We start from the raw sequence: 14,084 nt of genomic DNA on the forward strand, positions 1-14,084 counted from the left end.
TCTTCCGAATGAGACGTGCCGCCCCTTGCACTCCCGCACGGCTTTCATCATATTCTGAAAGCCGCATATAACGCGGGCGCACTGTAGTTTTGTGTACAATTTATCCATCATGCCTAAAGTTCTTTTACTTTTGCTCCAGCAGACAACATTGAATAAACCTGATCTCGTGCAGTTTCAGAAGATAACCAAATCTGCTAATCCAGGTTTCCAGGTAGGGCTAGGCAACAATCCTGCTTGAAACCTTGGAGAGCCACTACTGCTATTCAGTGTAGACAATACTAGGCTTGATGGACCAAGGGTCTGACTCAGTATAAGGCAGCTTCTTGATTTCCTACAACTCAAATAAAATGGAAATTATTTTTATGCATTATCTCAGACCAGCAATTCTCTGTGTTTAAATTGTTAAGAACAACTGGGGAGTGGAGTGGAGAACTGTGGTTGCTGCCTAAAGCTCCTTGGAATAATGAAATAAGTATGAACCGTGAGATTGAAGGAAGCTTTCTGCCATGGACCTGATGCAGTGGTGTCTGAACTACAAAAGCATAAGTCATAATCATTTTGCTCTGCTTTCACGGTGCCAGAAGAGTCTGTTGTTGCAACAGAAAATACATCACATTGACCCACCCCCAATACAGATATAGGATTGCAACTTAAATGAAAGCAGGAAGTACTTACCCAACTTGGTTCAGAGGAGGCTCCTCTTCTGATGATGGAGAGCTAGGTAGTTTCGCAATTAAGAGCTTGGTATGTGAGCTAGGAAGTCCTCATTCAAATATCATGTCATGAACTGATTATATTAGGCAAGTCATCTCTTAGCCTCAGCTCTTCATCTGAAATATGGGAATGATCATAACACTGTTCCACCTGACTTGTTCCAAGTATTAGTGAGGTAATATATGCAATGCACTTGAAAAATGAGGAAGAGGACTATATGTAAATACCAAAATCTGTTTTATTATCCAAAATACAAGCACATTGTGCAGGAAAGTATATTTTCAGGATTGGGCTATTCATGTCAGTTAATTTTTAGCCACCTGTCAAATTCTTTCCACAACATAGACTGTGGTTTAATGGAAAGGGCCAGTAACCCATTAACAAGCAGAACAAAATTTCATGACATTTTGGGAGGCTGAGTGTGGATGCATTATCATTGCAACCCCATATAAGTTAGCATGGGTAACTCTCTCGGCCCCATCCTTTGAGCAGTGGTGGTAGATTTATTTATTCTCTTTATCATATACTATTTACAGAAAGGTAGTTTATACAAAAGAACACAGAACTAATACAATTACTGTTTTAATAACATTGTTGGTCTAGTTTTTAAGATATTCAAAAACATCACAAATTTGGGGGTGATTTTAGTATTCCATCCTTTGACACAAATTGAAAATAGCAACTTGTCAGAATGGCCTGGAAAGGATATGAATATTGGATGGATCAACTTTCCTATACCCTCCTGATAAATTTTATAGTAAAATACCATGTATTGTACATTTGTACATCCTCAGAAGAACAGGTACAGAGTCTTATGTCATATTGTCCTTCCAGCAACTGAGATTGTATCGCATTATACCATGCTAGTGTCAAAGCTACACAATATTTTGAAATAGTTTTGTAAGTTACAGGCACTGTGCGTAATGTTAGGGATTTTTATCTGGGGAATTAAAGGTGAGTTGATGTAGTTTGCTTGAACCAGTGGTTCTCTCTGTGACCCAGCTTCTTTACCTAATTAGATGCTGATCTTGTGAATTCTCCATTTGGGATAATAATCAATGAAAAAATGAACATAAATATGAAATAGTTATTGATAACTATTAAACTTTAAAAAGAAACAGGTAAAAGATTTTGGCTTATTTCCCCAAACCAGTCATCAGAGAATCTAAGTGTGAGTTTACAGAATAATTGTGTCTCCCTTTTCATATTGTGACATCCTACTTTCCAAAAGAGCATTTCCCCAGTCCAAAGGCTGTCAGCAGTAACAACTGTTTTTCTTGACTGTAATTGTTCCCACTGGAGAGATCAACATGTGAATTTACTCCTGCATTAAACTGGAAGGTGGAGAGAGAACCAAAACACATTGAATAGAAAAAAATTGAAACTTGCCATTATATTTCATTTGTATAATTAAAATGTTGCATGATCCAGAAAGTATATAAATTATACAGTCAATTTGAACACTATAGAAAGTTATGTTGAAAGGCGGCAGAACACCTTGAAGTGAACCAATTAATGGATCCCAGACTAGAAAAGAAACACAAGCACATAATACGCAGAATAACTCCCTGAAGTGTCTGTGGGATGAATTTAGATGGCTGCTTCTCCCCAACAACAATAGTGCAGAACAGGAAGACATACCATTTTATGAGTTTATACTTGATGATTTTGACCATACATCTTGTGCTGATTTTGCTAGCCAATTGTTTGGCATTGTGATTAAAACAGTAAAGGAATCTTCATAATTGAAGAATAAATATGTAAATACATAAATTAACATTTAATCCACATCTTGTGGATTCAGTCCCATCAGAAACTGCTATTAAAAGACAACTGTTTTAATTTTTTAAGTGGTTTTGTTTCTTTTATCAATACATTTCCCAGAGGTAGACAGACATTACAAATAGAGAAATGCAAGAAAAGACGAAGTTGACTGAGGATAAAAATGTCCTGCTATGACCTATATGTTTGTTCCACACATTACTCACTACTCATCCACTGCCCATTCAGGAAAAAATAAACTTGTTTTCCCTACCTTGGACTTCCAACGTGATTCTTGAGCTCTTGTCCATAATCAAATGCCCTTGAATGGCTTTGCTGCTCCCTGATGCAGGCTGACAAGTCAACAGTGTGAGCCTGGAAAATCAGGTTACTATTGATGAAGCTGAATACTGAAACAGCTTTCTGGACCAAGTTGTGAGCTACATCATGCCACATTCTAAAGAAGTGGTGGGAACCATGGAGCCTTCTTGATGTTGAAGTTGAATGGCAGCTCCCAGTGTTCTCCACTATTGATTATGCCTGTTGGGAGCTGCAGTCCAACATCTGGAAAACCACATGATTCCCAATCCTGTTGTAAAGACACAGCTTGTAATTTAAGCCCTTTTACAAAGGGCACCACTCCAATGACTGGGTATTCATAAAAGCAACAACATAAAAGATTTTGCACCTATGATACTGTATAGAAGAAATCACTAACCTTCAGAACAAATTATTTACAGATTTTTTTTGTTTATACAGTATATCAAAGAAGATTACCAGGGCTTGGTCTGAAGGCACAGGATAGAAACATTTTGCACAAGCTTTATGGGATCTGGTGGGTGCCTCGCTGGGGACAATGTCCTTGCCTAGGATAGCAGGAATGCTATGTTCGATTCAGTGGAGTAGGGGTAGAATATAAATTCATTTTGCAGGTATGATTTAAAGCAACAATAAGTATAGGTAAATAGTCAGGAATTAAGAACAGTTTCCACCAACCCTTTGGAAATACAGATAATTTAGTCCCTTTACGTCTCCTCAGTGTCTGTAGAGTTAATCTTGAATTCTTCCTATAGAAAACTTCCAGTACAGATGTAGATAAACAACAAATAAATCCACATTAATTAGTACTGGGGTCTAAAGGTTTAGCTGTTACTAGTGTGCTAGCAGGAAAATGAATGCAGTCAATTAATACTCATTTATAAAAGCATTATAAATGAAGTAAGAGGAATATGCGCCAGGTGGATAGATTATTGAAGGGAAAAATAAGTGAAATGAACTTTATTCTGCTTCTTTACTTAATTTTGGAAGATAAAAAACACAATGAACTGTGAAAGGTACTGGACTCATGAATATGAACTCCACAAAACTGAGAAAGTGGTCAAATGCTTGGATATATATTTAACCTTATTTTACAACTCACAACAAGCATTTACATCTGCTGTATTTGTTCATTAGCAATAAACATGGAAAATAAAAAATGAACAGGGAATTACGTTCCATGGATGAAGCATCCACATTTATTTTTTCTCCCAACAGGCATTAAAAATGGCAGTGAATTATTCTGTGAAAGAGGCAGGGAATGAAAAAGGTGCAGATATACTGGACAGAAGTTTGTGCTTCAAAATTACACCATTCATTTTAAAAACAAAATGATATTTATTTATAACAGTTGCTTGTATGGTCTTTTGCCCCCTTTCAATCTCTCTCAGTCTCTTCCTCTTTTTAAAAGATGTCTGTTTTAAAATGACACACGGCATTACAAATGATGGCACTTCCAACCAATGTGGCATTTCCATATTTACACCAACTAAAAAGAAATTTACAGGACATGATAGCATACAATCTTGACATTTAGTAGTAGCAGTAAAACAAGAAGGGCATCCAGTTTTTTCTGTACAAACTATGAGAACAAGACTTTTATTCACATTTTTTTAAAAAAAAAAATCATCTGTAATTTGATCTGACCTACACATTTCCCAAATCCATTTTCCCCTCAATTCTCAAACCTTTTGTCACATTGCCCACACCTTCACCAGACTATAGGGACTACAAGTAATTAGGTCTAACATCTACAAAGAGCAAAATTCTCCCTTTCCATATTTTCTCCAATCTTCCAAATACTCTCCCATTGGGGGGGGGGGGGGAGCTCTTCCTTGGTTTCCTTCTTTGTAATTCACTTTCACATTTCTCCCTCAAAACAACAAGCCCATCACTCAATCTCTTCTCAAGCAAAATTAGAAAGATAACGGTTTTCCTTTTTTTGTGATTTTCTAATGCTACACCCACGAGTCTGGTGACCCAGGGTATTGTTCTGCTCTATAAGAAGGTCGCCTGGTGGAATAGAAGTCTACATAGTTTGTGGTTGATTTCAGTCCATACTGTGTCGTATAATCTGCAGTAGCTGGGAAGTGGACACGGTCATCAAAGTATGGATCTTCATAGCTATGTGGGGACTGTAAATATAACCTGTATGCATCATAGTTCTTTCTGTTGGAATCATCTTGGCTGTAGTACAACTGCTGATGCTATTGAGAAAATGAAACAGACAAACAAAAGCACACCTCAATTTAGTTCACTTTTTAAAAGAGCGATGTAATAGATCACTATGCGCAGTGGTATCCATTCAGGTGAGCATGGACTGCACAACATCATATTGTATACAAAAGCATTTCAAAACTATGTCCTCAGCATCTTTTAGATGCAGAATTTTAGTGGGTACAACTCTGGGCCCACAAAATTTTCAGATTAAAATAGGTAACTATACATGCCATATGGGTATAAAAATGTCTCAGTGAAGTTGTCTGTGAAGTTAAGTGATGAGAGCCTTGACCTATCGAAATTTGTTTTTGTAACAACAGCATTCTAGACGTTGCCACTGAATAGGACATTTTCATAAACATGTAGAATATGAATATATTTTCAGAAACTAAACAAGAACAGCTTATCAAGATTTCAAATGCAATCCAGATATAAAAGAATAATGCAAATTAAATAGCACACCATGGAAGAACACTGGAAATATTTCCATGAGGTTTTTGGTTCTCACAATGGCAGGGATAAATACTATAGTAAAATGTGGGCTAGACAATGCAACTATTGGGTGGATTAATAATTGGTTGACCAGCCAAACTCAAAGGGTGCTCAGCAATGGCTTCTATTCATCTTGGAGAGAAGTGAGCAGTGGGATGCCACTGGGTTCTGTCCTGAGCCCAGTGCTATTCAACATCTTCACCAGTGACTTGAATGAAAGAATAGAGGGCATGCTTATTACATTTGCAGATGGCACCAAGTTGGGAGGAGTAGCTAATAGCCCAGAGGACAGGGTCAAAATTCAAAATGACCTTAACAGATTAGAAAGCTGGGCCAAAACTAACAAAATGAACTTCAACAGGGAAAATTGTAAGGTGTTGCACTTAGGAAGAAAAAATGAAATACAAAGATATAGGATGGGGACACCTGGTTTAACAACAGTACACGTGAAAGGGATCTACGAGTTGTAATAGACCACAAGCTGAACATAAGTCAACAGAGTGATGTTACAGCTAAAAAGGTCAATGTAATTCTAGGCTGCATCAATGTAAGTATAGCATCTAGATCAAGGGAATTAATAGTGCCACTCTATTCTGATTTGGTCAGGCCTCACCTGGAATACTATGTCCAGTTCTGGGCACCACAATTCAAAAAGTATGTGGAGAAGCTGGAGTGTGTCCAGAGGAGGGTGACCAAAATGGTGAAGGGTCTGGAAATCATGTCTTATGAGGAGAGGCTTGAGGAGCTGGGTGTGTTTAGCATGGAGAAGAAATGATTGGAAGGTGATGTGGTAGTCCTGTTTGGATATTTCAAGGGGTGTCGTGCTGAGGATGGGACAAGCTTGTTTTCTGCTGCTCCACAGAATAGGACCTGGTTCAATATATGCAAGGTACAGGAAAAGACATTGAAAATTCCACCTAACTTCCTGATAGTAAGACCTATTGGATAGTGAAATCCACTCCCTCGGAGTATGGTGGAGTCTCCTTCTTTGGAGGTCTTTAAACTGAGGGTGGGTGGCCATCTGTTGAGGGTGCTTTAATTGTGAGTTCCTGCATGGCAGGGGGTTGGACTAAATGGCCCTTGTGGTCTCTTCCAACTCTTTGATTCTATGATTATTTGTAAGTGATTGTCCATCATTCTTATTGCCATCTGCATAGTTTTAGTAATATATGACAAGATCTGAAGTGAATTATACAAGTTATCAACCATCTCCCTGTCTGTTATTCTGTGGTGAATGCAGGGTTGAAACACTGAAGATCTCCAGAAAGCAACTGCAGCCCATCCAAAATTAACTACTTGTTAACCATTTTTCTTCTGTAGTTTTCCAAGCTGCATTTTAGAGAACATTTTTGCTGTCTCCTCCTTTGAGAAACCATTGCTCTGCTGAGGCAGCCAGAAAATTCCAAATGTATTAGAGAATCTTTCATTACTGTTCCATTTATTCCTACTGCTTAAGTTAACCTCAGTAATTGCATTAATCTTTACAAAATCTAGTTTAATGCCTGAAAATGTTTTATCTTTCATTTTTCATTAACTGAGATCAGTTGATCAAACCTATCCTTTTAGGTTTCTTGCTTTCTATGAAAGTTTCCATTATTCATCCCCTCGGATCCTTTTTATTTTTCTGTCAAATTTCCAACCTATGTTCTGTGTAAAACTTTGACTGATATTATGTTTGTAACTTCACACAAAGCAATGTATGACACCCCCCTGATGATTTTGTAAACCCTGATTTTTTTCTGAGTATAGTTCTTCATGCAGACAAAACACTACCATCTACACAAGAGGATAGTGTTAGGAGGTATAGTAGCACCCCACAACTTCCAGAAATGCAAAAATGCTTAGGGGAAAAACCCTTGTGGGGGTAAGAAAAATACTTTATAAAGAAGACTGAGCAAGCTCAGTAAAAGCAAAATGCATAAAGGGCAGGGGCTGTTTACTTCCCTGTACTTGTACACTGTCATGACTGCAAGTGATGTAAAGTTACTTTATGCATGGACAACTGCTGTTTTCCATCCAGAAAACAGCCACTGTCTGGGTGGTTTTGCAGGTAATGGGAAGCCAAGAGATCCAAGCTGTTTGTTTTTGTGGTAGTCTGAATGGGTTTTCACCAGTTGTCATTGAAAAAAATCAGTCAACTTTTAAAAAATTGGGGGGTGGTTTAAGAGGCTTTGGGGCAGGGCTCCAAAAAAGGCTGCAGAACAGGGGCTGAGGCCCACACTTTCTCTACTCCTGCTTTTTAAGTATACGGTCAAACATCTGAACAAATTCAAAGACAGCTACAAAATAAAAGTTCCTCCAGTAAAACTCACCTATTGTTTCTCCAGTATCACCATTAGTTGATCATGCTGTGGCACTTCATCAACCTCTCCAGGTAAAGATACTTGGGGATTTGTTGTTTTTCTTCAGTCTTCCCTATGCTAACTAAAAATCTTGTTGTGCTTTTGGCATTCTAATTTTACTTCTATCCATTTGTACTTTAAGGATTCATAATTAGTTGCTGCTATGTGGAGAAACAATTGTTTTGCATCTATGATATGGCACAATTTGCAAATGGTACTTATAGTTTTTAGGAAGAATATTTTGCATATCACTTTGAGGTAACCCCATGCCCTTGTTTAATTTCTCTCTACCACTTGCATACTCTTGATCCCAATGTCTCAGAACCTCTGTTTGCTGAAACCATGCATTTTAAACAAACAAACAAACAAAAAAGCAAGAATGATGCTTCAAACCTTTGCCTAAAATCATGATACCAAAATGCACTTTCATGGTCTTTTAGCACTGAAGATATCTGGAGGACAGCAGGACTACAAGCATGTGACTGACAACCATGATTTATATCATTGATTTAAATCATCTAGAGAAAACTACAATTTAAATCCTCTGTCTCAATAAAGTTTTCTCTAATATGTCTTCATATATTTCTTGAACAGTGCAAATACGATCACTAAAATATGTTAATTTACTATTCAGTAGAACAGTTAATAACATCTTGGTGGGTATGGTGAAAATTTCTTCCTATAGCAAAATGTGAAGGTTCTTGTTCTTTGTACCTATATTACCTATTATCTCTGTTTCAATAAACTCCTCTGCTTTGCTTGGCTTAACCCCATTGACATGAACAAAAGTATCATTTAACTTGTGTCTTTGTATCTTGTGTAACTTTAGGCAATTCAGAACAGAAACTGAAACCCTTGAAAATGAAGCAAGAACTAGTAATTACTGTTCAGTGCTAGACATACTATAGTCATTTCATGAGATGAAGAACTTAAATGTGTGTCCAAGTTTGACTTAATGTTGTGTGACCAAGCCATTATTCCATTCTATGAGAGTATAATGATAGTTTAGCTAGTGCGCGCGCGTGTGTGTAAAGATTTAAATAAATAAACCCCAGACTTCAATTAAATCAATTTTTTCCAACCAACTTCATCCCTTTTTATCCACCTTGCTGCCAAAGACGAGCAAAGCTCACCAGCTATATAAAGCAGAACAGTAAGTGTTTAACAGTTCTCCTGTTCGTGCTTTCTCAGACAAACAGTGAAAGGCAACAGAGATAGTGTGTGTACTCAGGTAACATTGCTTAACAGATTACAAAATATGCAGATGTGAAGGCAGAAAAGGCATGTCTTGAAACTGTGTGTGGACAGAACAGATTAGAATGCTGGGAGTTAAGCTAGAAAAGGTGAGGGCTGCTCCCAAGAGCGGGTATAAATAGAAGGACAGAGCCGTGTTTGGAGTTAGTGAGTTAAGAGGGTTTTATTTTATCATTAAGGGGTTAGCAATCGAGTAGGCTGAGGGAGACTGCTATGAGATACAGTTAGAAGGGGGTTTATGTATCCAAGATAGGAAGAGATGTTGATTGTACCCTGAGGGGTTAAGAGCCACTGAGGCTAGGGTAGGCTGCTGTGAGGGGCAGTTGGAAAGGGTTTAGGTATCCGAGAATGGGACGAGGAAAGTTCTTAATTAAAGTGTTGTTGTAATATCCTGTGAGAGATATAATGCTTGGTGACTAGTAGAGTCACAGATAACCAGAAGGATTAAAAGATACAAAGGATAAATAAAGGTACTGTGGAAACTTAAGACTGTAATGGAACATTTATAAGGCTATAAAGAAACAATTACAAAGATAAGCAAAAAAAAAATAAAATGGTTAAACCATGTAACTACTAAAGTATTTATACATCGTATCCATCTTGAATGCCATCCACTGAGAAAGATACTGTATTTATCCTCATTTGTAAATAAAGTCCTTTTGTTTGTTCAACAAGCAGTTATCTGAAGTGCTTAAAGAAACATATTCAAACACTGCCAAGAGAGAGAAAAGACTTCTATTAGTTGGGACATATCAGAGAGCGGGTGTCTAGTTATCAATTAACAATTGGTGTCAAGCTGTTGGGATTTTAATAACACAGATGGCTGGCATTTGAAGATCGTTATAGTGGGAGACACTAGGGGAGAGATCCGAGTTCAAGGATCTCGTTACATAATTGGTGGCAGTGGTGGGATCAAAAAAGACCCATTGTGCTGCCATCCAAGAAGAGAAGTTGGGTGGGTGAGTCTCACCGTGACATATTGGTGGCAGCAGTGGCACACAGTGAAAATGAGTGAGAGGTTTTAAGAAATGTTGGCAGTGTCATGTTGTCACCGTGACACAGTACATTAAAGCAAAAACAGACCCTCAAGTCAATCTCAATGTGCTTGCGGGCGTACTTCAGAGAAGTTCTTGGGAGCCACATTCCATTGGTAGGATAGGACCAAAATACCAACACATTTAGTGTTAAAGTTCTTACTGCCTCTGAAATGAGAGGCATTTCAGTTTTACAGAATTTGGGGAAAAGTACAAAAGCTGAGAAACCACCCAATGATGGTGTTTGGCAGTCTCAGAAATCTCCTGAGAACTGGACTGGGGCCTCAAAAGGGTTCAGTTCAAATGAAGAATTTGGGTTTGTGTGTATTTATTCAGGACTCTAAAAAAATCAGTGGCTGTACTGGCAAGAGGATTCTCAGAGTGGTCATCAGCAAAACAAACTTTTCCAAGGCCTGTTCTGTATATGTGTGTGTGATACTATGTTGTGTTTGGAACCATGAATTATTAGGTTTATGACACAGTTACTGTAATGCAATTATAGCCTTATTTAGGTGATTTGTGGCAAGTGTATGGTATTGAATGTCAGAGGATTTGTAGTGCACACACAAGCCCCACTCCATCCACAACACCCTCCAAACCACATCCCCACACACTTGTAACTTTCCTATGTTCAACCTGAGGAAGAGATGCTAAGTATGTTCAAGAAAACATGCTTACAATCTTCTCCACAACCAGAAATCATGACAAGGCAGGTTTCTTGGTTGTGGGGTGGCTTCTAAATTTATTCAGCTGAATGTGCTTACCAGTCCACATCAGACTTTTAACTGTATGAAGGCTGAAAATTCATCATGGAGAGGCATGTTGGTTAGAATCCCACCCCACCCCAATGCAGTTTGGATGCATGAAAGAGTTTTGTCATAGTCCATGTGTAACAGCAATATGTCATAGTCCATGTGTAACAGCAATATAAAATGTCTGTGGTTAGAAAGTTAATTTAGGCAGAAGATATTCATGAGTAAAAGAAACATTTAATAATGATTAAGTAAAAATAAAATATAGCACCATTATGATCAACAACAGCATTCTTCAAATGTTATTACCTGTAAACGCCTATTTTGGTCTCTTGCTGGTGACGAATAGGAGCTGATATAAACTGGTGAAGGTTTGCTGGACCCTATAAGAAAATGGCAGAAGGGTATTAAAACCATTATTTGACCTCTTCTTGTGGTGTGGCTTTGAGTAAAGTTGGCCCTCCATTTTCACGGGGGATCCATTCTGGATTCCACCGCAAAAATGGAGGCTCGCGCATATCCAAGCCCATGTGTTTGAATGGGGCTCATGACTATGAATGCATGCAAGGTGCGTGCTGTGGGAGCATGAATCCATGAGTATTCAAGGTCACAGATCCCAGATCTGCGAGTTAGGAGGGGTGACTGTAGTTTCCAACCTATGGCTACCCTAACTGGACCCTATCATAGGGTTTTCTTGGTAAGATTTGGTCAGAGGGAGTTTCCCCTTCGTCTCCCTTTAACACTGAGAGAATGTGATTTGTCTAAGGTCACCTAGTGGATTTTCCATGGCTAAGTGGGGATTTGAACCACCGTCCAGTGCTCAAACCACTACACAATGCTGGGTGATTTTCATTCTTCACTGAAAGGAAAAATGGAAGCATATTTAGTAACTCAACAAATGAATTTAATATTGCCTTCGAAAGGAAGAGGGCTAGAAATGGAGATCAGGAAGCTTCATACTGAAGTCATAATGAAAGTCACAAGGTCCCTGGAAAGTCTGTTGGACATGTAGGCCAGTGGGGAACAATGTACCTCCTGTGATAATCAGACTGCATATGATGGCTTTCAGAAATTATCCTTCCTGTAATATGATCCTCTCAGCTTCCACTAGCCTTGTAGGTTCCATCACTCCCCTCAACCATGTGTGTGCCTTCAAATCATCTGTTGACATGGTGACCCCATGAATTTAATAGGGTTTTCTTAGGCAAGGAAGTCTCAGAAGTCGTTTTGCTAGTTCCTTACTCTGAAATATAGCTGTTTAGAGTATATTGGAAGTTGAGAGAGGATTATATTGCATGGAAGGTTACTTTTAAAAGCCATCATGCATAGTCCCACTATCACTGGAGGCACATTGTCCCTCAAGGCCTTACAAGTCCAGCTAACTTTCCAGAGACCTTTGCGACAGCAGTATGAAGGTCCCTGACCTGCACCACTAGCTCTTTTCTCCTAAAACAAAATATTAAATTTCTCTATTGAGTTACTAAATAATTACCAGTTCAATGATGCTGTGCTTACTGATTGAAGAAAAATGAAAAGAGAAAGGCAGGAAGCCCTTCTGCTAATGTTAGTCACTGCAGAATTTGGGTCTTAGCCTATGACACAATGAAAGCTTTTTGCCAGCGTCTGCATGATAAACATAAGGTCCTTGAAAAATAGTACCCAATAATAATGCTATGAAAGCGATTTTAAATGAGGGGAGGCTCACTGGTATGTAGCAGTTATTAAGGCATATTTTAATATGATCCAAATGTATTTTTTGCTGCATGCTGTGTTGTTCTCATTAATAACACATAATATGTAAATAAGACTTTAGAAATTATTTTACTTTTTTTTTAGTTTCATCTTACTGGTCCCTTACCAGTATAGATATCTTTATGTACAATCCCATCACCTTGGCTATTGTAATACTGCATAGAAGTTTGGGTCCTATCATAGTCAGAACGAGGGTCTCTAATTCCTAATAGCGCCGGTGATGAAGATGTGCTGCCAACTAGAGAAGAGAAAGTACAGAGATGGAAGGAGAAAAGGGGGGTGGGGGTTAGACAGAGAGAATTAGTGTCAGTAAAAGTTTAGGAAAGGCAGAGGACGGTTTTGGAAAGTTTCTAATAACTGACTTTTCTTGACACAAAAAGGACAATTAATGCATCCCTGTAAACATTCAAATGGCACCTCTGAAAGAAAACAACAACCCCAGTGCCTGGAAATTTAGAGTATGTGTAGCTCAGTGAACACACTGGAGTGGGACTGGGGAGACTCCAGGGCCAAATCCTGAACTCAGTCATGAAAATGACTGGATAACTTTGGGTGATTTTTTATCTCTCAGATGAGCCTACCTCACAGGGTATTTGAACATAAAATGTGGAGAGAGAATTATCTTGAACTTCTCAGATATAAATGTAACAAATGAATGAATGAATGACTTTTATCTTTGTTTTGATCATCTTTAATGTCTGAAGGATAAGCTACACACAAGGCATAGCTAAGGGGTGTCCTGATGGGCTGTGATGCTGGCATTTACTCTGAGAGCAAAGAGCCTATAAACTTTCAATCAGATATTCTGTCTCACTATAGTACTCATTATTTGTTATAGGCCTAACAGTGTTCATTTATGAAGACTGGGTATGCATGGTGTGGATGGTAAATGGCCATTCCTTTAAAACAGATTATTGATACTGCTGATATTGTGCACAGACATCACTGCACATGGTGAAGGCCTCTAAACCCTGGCTTCCCTCATTGTTCATATAAATACAAGAATCTTTCCTAGTCAGTAGGTCTGCCTTCTCCATGGTCTCCAGATTGGTGGATTTAACTCACAGCAGACTATAAACAAACACCTCCATCCCCATCTCTCTGCCTGGCGGTAGTGCCTTCATTCAGTGGTGGCCTTCATGTAGTTGCCTGGCTTTGGTGCCTTCACCTGGCGCTGCAGTTGTGCAAAGGCACTGCAGCTGAGCAGTTGAGTGAAGGTGCCATAACTGGGTAGAGATGCTGCAGCAGCCTTTGCTTCCACCCCTGACTGCTCTGCCAGGCTGTGGAGGTAAGCAGGTAATTCCTTATACTGTATATATAATGTCAAGTGGGCTCAAGTCTTTATACAATTGTAGAGCCAAACTCCCATTGGATACAACAGGCCCACTGTACTAAGTCAGACAATTTGTCTGTTGCCCTCAGAATTATGCATTCTGGCTGGCAGA

The 14,084-nt window shown here is 38.7% G+C and overlaps 1 protein-coding gene across 10 annotated transcripts in view; it reads right to left on the reverse strand.

The window, feature by feature from the left end:
• Positions 1 to 940: 940 nt before the first annotated feature.
• Positions 941 to 14,084, reverse strand: part of PKP4 (plakophilin 4) — a 156,936-nt gene continuing 143,792 nt past the window's right edge. For 5 of the 10 annotated variants that reach the window (XM_089519966.1, XM_089519972.1, XM_089519964.1 and 2 more), the window contains 3 exons: positions 12,746 to 12,877; positions 11,197 to 11,270; positions 941 to 5,000 (listed from right to left, as the gene is read on the reverse strand). In XM_089519966.1, the coding sequence (XP_089376092.1) occupies positions 4,752 to 5,000; positions 11,197 to 11,270; positions 12,746 to 12,877 (455 nt within the window). In that variant the 3' untranslated portion in view covers positions 941 to 4,751. Of the gene's footprint in view, positions 5,001 to 6,958; positions 7,970 to 9,680; positions 9,814 to 11,196; positions 11,271 to 12,745; positions 12,878 to 14,084 lie in introns of those variants that run through there. The other 5 variants (XR_016280864.1, XM_089519965.1, XM_089519969.1 and 2 more) reach the window with 5 other exon arrangements.

This window comes from Sceloporus occidentalis, unplaced genomic scaffold (genome assembly GCF_023333645.1).
Source record: "Sceloporus occidentalis isolate IW3139 unplaced genomic scaffold, rSceOcc1.0.p SCAF_4, whole genome shotgun sequence".
NCBI classification, from domain to species: Eukaryota; Metazoa; Chordata; class Lepidosauria; order Squamata; family Phrynosomatidae; genus Sceloporus; species Sceloporus occidentalis.